Raw genomic sequence first — 8,627 nt, 5'->3', positions numbered from 1 at the left:
AAGCGTGCTAAAGCGATTTGTTAATACCGATGATCCGGCGAGATAAAAAAAAAAAAGAGAGAAAAAGGGAAAAAACGGTACAACGATCCGAAACGGTTGAAAATATTTAAATGACGGGATCATGCGCGTGTACGGTCATTGAAATAAACATTGCATAAACGACGCGCGACCGTGCAGAGTTGGCTTCGAGTTTTAAAACACCGAACATTTGAAAATTTATAATTTCGCACGTCAGCGTGTCGCGGCTCGAAACCACCGACGAAGTGGACAGAGTGAAAAACAGTGACAGAGTAAGAGAGAGAAGTATGTAGACGTATGAAAGAGAAGCAAAAAATAATTTTGAGTCGTTGAAACAAAAAAAAAAAAAAAAAGAAGAAAAAAGGATTAATTAAACCGAATCTCGACGAACACATATTTAACTAGAGCAAACTATACATCGTATCAATATCAACGCTAAATATTTCATTTTCGCGCAAACATAAATACATGGCCTATCGAAAAGAATGTTCCTCGAGCGCAGCGGCGATTTTTAATTTTAGCGCGGCAACTCGCCCGAGAAGGATTCGTTGCTTTAATATAATTTATCCAGTTAATTTTATACACGTCGGAGCCGGTATCATTATACCCGGGGAATATATTTTAATTACGTGAAAAGCTAATTTGAACGTTAATGCATTAGCGTGAAGCGAAGAAGCGAGCATTCGGCGCGTTACGCGATGCTTCTCCTTTGCGCTACTGCGCCGTAAACGTAAATAATAATTATTCTAATGGGGATGAATCGTGTGTGAAAGGATCGCCGACGTTTCTCCATTATTATTTTCCGCTGGATTTCTAATTTTTTTTTTTTTTTTTTTTTTTTTTTTTGATTCATTTAACTCGGTCCAATTCGAAACGAGCGCGGGCGTGTACACAAGGCAAACGCATATCGGTCGATGTGTAAGTGACGCTTGGATTTCATGCAAAAAAGAAGATGAACTGTAATTAAACGGGAGTGTTTTAATGTGATTTTAATTGAAGATGAAAACGATCTGTCTAAATTTAATGATAGGATTATTTTGAAAATTTTTTAAAATTTGATATTTAAACACTAAATTCATTTTTTAAATCGAATGTACAAACAATATGGAATTAATTTTAGTGGATCTTAAAACTATTTCATTAAAAAACACACTAGTTCTTTCCTCGTAGTTTCGATCATTTTCCAACGGTATTGAATTTTAAAATTTTTCATACAAACGCTGCAAAATGTAATTAATTAGATGTTAATGATAGTATTATCGGATTTGATTCATCTTATTACAGATGGTTATTAGAATTTTTTATATTTAATTTCATCGTACTTCGTATTTTGTATTTTGTTCAACGGAAATCGACAATGAAATAGAGTCTAATTAAAAAAAAACTCCAAAATTAAGCGGTATAAAGCTTAAATCGTTGTGGCCGGCCACTCCCGACGCTAGTTAGGAGTTAATCTCTATGAAAAGTCCTCGACGAACAGCTTCTAACAGCGAGAGAAATTCCCGACAAAATAATTCCCTAATTAATATTCCCGCTGGCCAAACAAAATTCTCGCGCCGGCTGGAGAAACCAATCGACGCCACTTTCTCCCGATCGAATCTCGTTAGCAATCCCATTAAGCGCGACGCCTCCCGATTCCACGATCGTCCTGCCCGTTTCCCGAATTATACACACAATCGTTAATAGGATCGACGACAGGATAATAATAGCGAAACTCTCGCGTCCGCGCGATAATACCAATCTCGGCCTGGAGAAGAGCACGACGAGCTTTCGTACGGGGGTTGGTTAGGTTAGGAGACGGATAGGGGGCGGGGACGAACTCTCATTTTTTGGACGAGCGTCTTTAATTAAGATCTTCCGTCGAAATTTCCCCGGCGTATTCGGTTTCTGGGGCTCGGGCGAAAGCCGCCGCAATTCTCGATAAACCGTGCTGAAAGGAAACTCGTTAAAAGCAATCCAGCAGCGATCGAATCGATCGTTTTGCGCCCCGCTGGAAAACCCCGCGAAAGAACCAGGCGAAAGTAAGAGGATGGCACGAGGGACAAAAAGAGAAACGTGGTGAATTAAAAGAGGACGCTTTGAAGGTGGGAGGGGAGGTGGGTGAAAATAGAAAAAGAGGATGAGCAAGAAAAAAAATATTCTTCGGTCGAAGTTATTCTTGCTTTAGGTACAATAGAACCATTTAGGTTGAGATTTGTCATGCAATTTATTTTTATTGATTGAAATTCGGTCACACAAATAACTTTGGTGCGATCTACATTTGAAAATAGAATACTTGTGGGAATACTTGTGGGTAGAATACTGTGAAATTAACTTGCGTTATAAGAACGTTAAAAGAAAAATTGGACCAATGCTAATATTTTTAATTAATTCTGGAAGTTATTTTACGAGTATAACGAAAAATAGATGTTATCTACTTTAGTCATATTCTTACTATGTACTCGTTATCATATCATTTATATATTTATTTATTCGTATGTGAAACGAATGAATTTATTTTATTCAAGCATACACTATTGTATCTTTATCATATACTCATTATCACACTATTATTATAAATAATAGTAATAATAATAATTATTATTATTATAAATAATAAATGAATACATACGAATTCATTTGTATGTATTCATTTGAAAACTGCATACAGAAAAACAGAAGAGACAAACTCACTCATATTTGATATTCAATCTCGTCTCTAACGTATACGCGTTTGCAGATGTGAACGCGATCGTGTTCGTGCGCGCGGGCTGAATTTGTGCAAGTAGTGCCGAGAGTGCATCGGTGTACGCGAGAGTACTTTGCGAACGAGAAACGTTGGCTTAACGGCGTGCGTTTGGAAACGAAAGGAGAGAGGACGAGGAGCGAAGGTGGAGAAACGACGGGTCGAGGGTGGTAAGGTTTGAGAAGCAGAGGTAAGCCGGCGCTTATATTTAATTAAGGAGGATACGGGCTCGAGCGAGAAGAGAGAAAGTCGCGATGGCTGGAAGAAACTCCTAGGTGACGAGAGAAAGAGAAAGAGAGGGAGCGAGAGAGAGAGAGAGAGAGAGAGGAAGCGAAACAGGTCTGCGCTTCTTGTCTAATTATCTACCCTTTGCGTCCTGCCAGCCACGTTCACTTTCTACGTCTGCTATCTGCCCGCGTGATTCGCACCACTTGTCCCTTTCCCCCTTTCTCCTCCCGATTTCCGTCCAACTTTCCGCGTTCTTCCCGATGTCTGATTTCGTTTCTGCTCTCTCGGTACATCTACTCCCCTTCCGTGCTTCCGTTTTTCGTTAATTTTCTTCCGTTCCCTTTCACGTTCGTTGGCCCATTTCTTTCCCGAACTCGAAACGATCGCAGAGATCCACTCCCCGGCCAGACGACACTCGGTTCTTTATCTCTCGGCTCTTCTTTTCTTTCCATTTTTTTTTTTTTCACCCTCTCTTTTTTGTCTTCTCATCTTCCCGTCGACTGATTTCGTCGTCTAGAAAATTCCGAATCGAGACAAGGAGTGTCTCGTACATTGCGTTCGAGCTTCTTAATTAAATCATTCTCTCACTTGCTCTCGCAAACGGCTCGCTTTACGGTATTACGGGCTAAGGTCGGATTATTTTAGTTGCCCGATATTAATAATATTGAAGTTTGCTTTTTGAATTACACCCCAATGTAATGATGAAACAGTGTGAAAACATCGCGTAACTCAGGTTCGGCGAAAGAAACGTGTGGAAGGCGAGAAAATAATTTGAACAATCCTAGGATATACGAATTGACAAAGTACATGACAAAAAGCATTGTTTAATTACACAAATGAACACATTCATACGAAATGAACGTAATCATCGAATCAATGAGAATCACTCTACAGAATCCTGACTTCCAAGATTCGAGAGACACTGCTTGTAAAAGCATCTTACGCGAATCTCCCAAACATGGAAGTACTTACGAGCACGTATACGAAACCTGTGCTCGTTCCAAAGTTCGAAATCGGCTAATGCGTTCAAACGAATTACGTGTACTTCGTCGAAACGTTCTCACCTTCGAACAGTAATTAAAAACGCCTGAAACGAGACCTGGACGTCTAACTTGGCTCGGATTCGTGGGTAAGTACATATTGGACTTGATTCCGTCCCCAGTGTACGCGTGCAATGAAGGGTAACACCTAGGGAGGTGTAGAGTACACGCGTGCATACACGTATGTACGTACGTGTATGTATATATGCGTACATACGTGGGATACAGAGGACACGGTGCTATCGGCACGCAATTACGAGAGGGACCGAGCACGTTTGCGGAGGTCACACACGGGACAGAGAGGCCGCTCCTCTCAGGCTCTCTCCTCTTTCGCCTGGCTGGCTAATACGCGAGACTGATGCGATGCCTGGCGATACGACCGTGGGACAAGGAAGGGTTATAATCGTTTTAAACGGTTGCGCCAGCCCTGATTAAGGATCGTCGATCCTCTTAGCGGAGCCGCCGCTGGTGCTACCCGCGGGCTTACGCTGTTTAGACGACGTTCCCCCTGTCCTATTTAGTTTGTTTTATCATGAGACCGCGACACCGAGGTTGGAGAAAGAACTGTGATAAGACGCGATTTAAAGGCTGTTACTATGGGAATATCAAGGGCTGTGATTGAAATACAGTAAGATCTCGTTTAACGTCATTTCAATCGACACTGATTCGATATAACGTGGTCTCTTCTAGAGTCAAAAAAAGCTTTAAATCAATATAATGTTACCCGTAACGCGTCGAAAGCTAGCGATTTGCGTATATATTCATACATGTTTCTTCCTCTTTTTTTCTTTACACGTACGCATGTATGAGTAATATATAAGTTTCGTAATTAAAATTAAAATGAAATTTTTTTTATTCTTAGTCGCATATTTCTATTTATCCCTATGTGCCAAGATGACTTCATTTAATATTTAAGGGCATATCTTGAGCGTTAATCAAGTTATTACTGTAATTCACATCTCGAGTATACGAATAAATATCTTACAATTCTTGTAATTCAGTGTTATATCTTTTCTCATTATATCTTTCTCAGCTGTAAATTTATATAACAAACACTTTTAGTTCCATACCTACAGGATGAAAATTTATATTTCTACCTATTATTGACTGACATTATTAATCTTGAAGTTACTGCGAGATGTATTATTATCATAACCACTTCCAGTTAATATATGAGAATCAGACCTATTTGATGCGTTCTTATTCTCTGCGATATTCTTAGGGTTTAAGATGTAACTACCGTTGTTAACTGCATTATTCAGAAATCTATTAGCAAACGCGTTATTATTAGACACCCCACGTTCTCTGCGCCAGTTTAAAGTATAAGGCCACCTTCTCTCGAACGAAGATTCATTTTTGCTTTTTATGGCATGAAGTGGATAAAGAAGACCCGCTGACCTCAATCCAGAAAAACCACTTCTCGTTTCCTGTTGCTGATGCTCCTCGTCTCGTTGGCTCAACTTTTCTGGAAACAAAAATACATCATAATTCCATAGAAGTTTCATCCGCTTCTGCAGGACACAGTTTCAAGAATAATTTCCAAATTACCTCGTGACGCAAGAGGTTCCAGGAAATTCTCAATGGATCTCTTATTGTTACTCAAAGAGTCGAATATCCTTCGTAATATCCTCTGATAAGCGGTTCTGTTCTGGCCGGCCGAGTTCAAAACGTTCGACACCACAGAGTTCATCAAACTCGTGTTCGTCGATCCGTCGGCAGGCACCACGTGCACCAAATGCTTCTGTCCCGTCTGATCAGTTCCAAGGATCAACTTTGGTACCAACTGCCTCGTCCTACTCCCACTTTCCTTCGATCTAACATCCTTCGAAGATCCATTCAAATTTTGCTTCTCGTTGATTAACCTCACCTCTGGACGTTGCCTTTTGACATTCTTCAATTCGCCCTCCTCCTCGCCATTCCTCCCAACATCCTCTCTCTTGGGTATCAGTACAGTCGTGCTCTCCAGATTCTCTTTAACCTCGCTTCCAACAGCATCGTCCACGCTCGAGTTTCCAAGAACTCGTCTCTCGGGCAACGAGTTTCTGTCGATGTACGACCAAAAGTTCCCCGACTTCCCCTGGCCGGGAGGATCGTCTTCGACGTAAGCGGTGGCATCGTTACGGTAACTATGCCTGTCATTCAAGTAGGTATCCCGCTCGCCTTCCGAGGTCACGTAGACGTACGACTGCGACCACAGGCTCCTCATGTGGTAGCTGCCGTCTATCTGCGGCACGATCGTCAGCTGAAGATCGTGTCTTGTGGCGCCGTGCGAGGAGATCCTCTTGATTCTCCGCAGCACCCACTTGACCGTGGGGTGCGTGTGGTCGACGCACGCCCCGCACTCGGTGCACCCTTGCTGGCAGAACAGCCAATGGCCGTTCGGCAGGTGATAAACGTGGCCGCGCGACAAAACGACCGAGTTGTCCGTGCTGTTCGAAACGATGGGAAAGGGGCCGTCGTAAAACGGTGCCTCCAACAGACGTTTGTACAACTGGTGATTACGCGATGGAGAGATCGTTTTAAACACGGAGTCTCTCAGGATGTGCTCCCAATAGGACTGTATACTGAACGACGGATTCGACGTCGAGACGAAATGTTTTGAATTTTGAATCGATCGCGTCTGCATGGCCGTGCAAATTAGTGAAAGCTGTGGAAAGAATTTATTTCGCGATAGATGATTAGGTGGTAAAATTGGTTATCACTGATATTGAATATTATAAGAGTGCTGTATTTGGGAGAGTTACTTTTCGAAGAGAAGGAACAAGCATTTAGTAGGAACGTATTGTCAATATTCGAGGATTAAACTTTTCGAGAGTTATATTTAAAAGAGAGAACTGTGCATTTTTTTTTTTTTTTTTTTAAAGAGGGTATTTGGAAGAGTTGATTCTAGAAGATTATTTCTGTTAAAATGTAGTACGCGAGGAAAGTACTGAATATTTCTTTGAAGATGAAAAGTTTGATAGAATTAAATATTTCTCAATGATAAAGAATCTTACAACGTTGGGAAACTTTGTGGCTTGTACATTTTCCAATATTCCAAGACTCATTGTCAGTACAAAAAGTAGACCGACAAAGTATTAGAAAAATAACAATAAAAGTGTCAGAATGAAGACAGAATTGTTGGAAAAAAGAAATTAACACAGTATCATTAACAGAAATGTATCGACGTTATTAGAACTGTAAAACTCAATATCCTTGTGTTAAAAATATTCGCAACGTCGTTCGCCAGAGAGAGTATTTCACAAAAGAGAGATATCAATCGAATTATTGATTTTCTCACTCACCATTACCATCGAGACAAGGTTCCACTTTGTCGGATTCATGTTTCCCTCCCTCTAATCACGCTGTGACAGTGGAAACAGAGCGGAAGGTAAAGAATTAAAGAGAATTCATGATGCAGTCGTTGTAACGTGTCCAGCAACTGGCGGACGACTGAATCATACAAAACTCATGACCAACTCCTGGTCGAACATATGTCAGAGATTATATTATGGTTACCTGGACACCGTCTAAGAAAACTGAGATTACCTACAGTTAAACATTCGATCCGCGAATCCAACAATGTTATTCAAACACGCTGGTCAGCTCGGATTTATCGTGTGTAACTTTAGAATACGGTGCGTGGAATACGTTTAAAAGATTATAGAACATTTGTACTTGTCGGTATTGTTCTTTAATTTTTGAACGACTGAATGTGGAAATAAAAAAACCTTGATTTATACGTAATGCATAGGCTGCAGAGATTTATGCAAATAAAACCTCGGTAAAAATGAGAATTGTTCTATTTATTAAATGAACCACACTTCGAATATATTGCACATTCTTTCACATGACGTGCACTCTATGTAATTTCGCACTTTAAAATTTTAAAAATAGCATAAAAATTCGCAATCTACACAATGTTCACCGAACAATAATAATATACTCATCGAGCTACGAATGTAAAAAGAAGAAGAATATCTGGTAAATTAATTTATCACCGTGAATATCTAGTAAATTAATTTATCACTGTGAACCTTTTACTCCTTAATAGTAGCGCAGATTTACCATCGAATGTTTTTGTTTCGTTCATTCCCCCATTAATTTATACCCAGTGTTACTTTACGCGATAAATCTAAACTTAGCGGCTCGAAAAAGACCTCGTAATAGGGATTATAACGCCTGTTACAGCCACGTTTACAAACTTCGATTAATGACTAAAGTTTCAGAAAGTTCCCCATAGAACGGCGTGGCACCGATAAAACGAAATTAATCGTTTTCCGTATCGGCGAAATAAATATCGGCGATCGATAACCCGTGCGTTGACCATATCCGATAGACATTGCAAACGATCGACAATGTCATACGGCTGCGTCAGGTATAAAATATGTACGTCGCGAACTAATCTGCGTTTTGATCGTGAATTTGTTTCTATTCCGCGATAGGGAACCCACCTGTCACGCACGGTCAGATAAACGGTTTTACTATGCAAAGAATGGAACACGATGAATTATTGTTTCATTAATACGACACGCCGGTAACGTAACACACACGACACAGGTTACTGCGAACAGACGCGTTAATATTAAAAGTGAATGGTTGTTGCATTTTTCACGATGACAAACGTTTCTTTGTTT

The 8,627-nt window shown here is 40.4% G+C and overlaps 1 protein-coding gene across 1 annotated transcript; it reads right to left on the bottom strand.

Moving 5' to 3' along the window:
* Window positions 1-5,111: 5,111 nt before the first annotated feature.
* On the bottom strand, window positions 5,112-7,334 carry LOC122531590. The gene is made up of 3 exons (XM_043659634.1): window positions 7,296-7,334; window positions 5,560-6,658; window positions 5,112-5,476 (listed from the first exon to the last, which is right to left on the bottom strand). The coding sequence occupies exons 1-3, from the start codon at window positions 7,332-7,334 to the stop codon at window positions 5,112-5,114; spliced, it is 1,503 nt and encodes a 500-aa protein (XP_043515569.1).
* Between the last annotated feature and the right edge of the window lie 1,293 nt (window positions 7,335-8,627).

This window comes from Frieseomelitta varia, unplaced genomic scaffold (genome assembly GCF_011392965.1).
Source record: "Frieseomelitta varia isolate USP_RPSP 00005682 unplaced genomic scaffold, Fvar_1.2 scaffold_137, whole genome shotgun sequence".
Lineage (NCBI taxonomy): Eukaryota > Metazoa > Arthropoda > Insecta > Hymenoptera > Apidae > Frieseomelitta > Frieseomelitta varia.
The sequence above is the reverse complement of the archived record's forward strand: the minus strand, read 5'-3'. Positions and strand labels throughout refer to the sequence as shown.

Bases quoted from the DNA above. Each gene is read 5' to 3' on its own strand.
- LOC122531590 (XM_043659634.1), bottom strand. From the start codon at position 7,334: ATGAATCCGACAAAGTGGAACCTTGTCTCGATGGTAATG. The intron at 6,659-7,295 runs GTGAGTGAGAAA...TTCTTTCCACAG, and splicing joins ACCTTGTCTCGATGGTAATG to CTTTCACTAATTTGCACGGC. The intron at 5,477-5,559 runs GTAATTTGGAAA...TTTTGTTTCCAG, and splicing joins GGAACCTCTTGCGTCACGAG to AAAAGTTGAGCCAACGAGAC.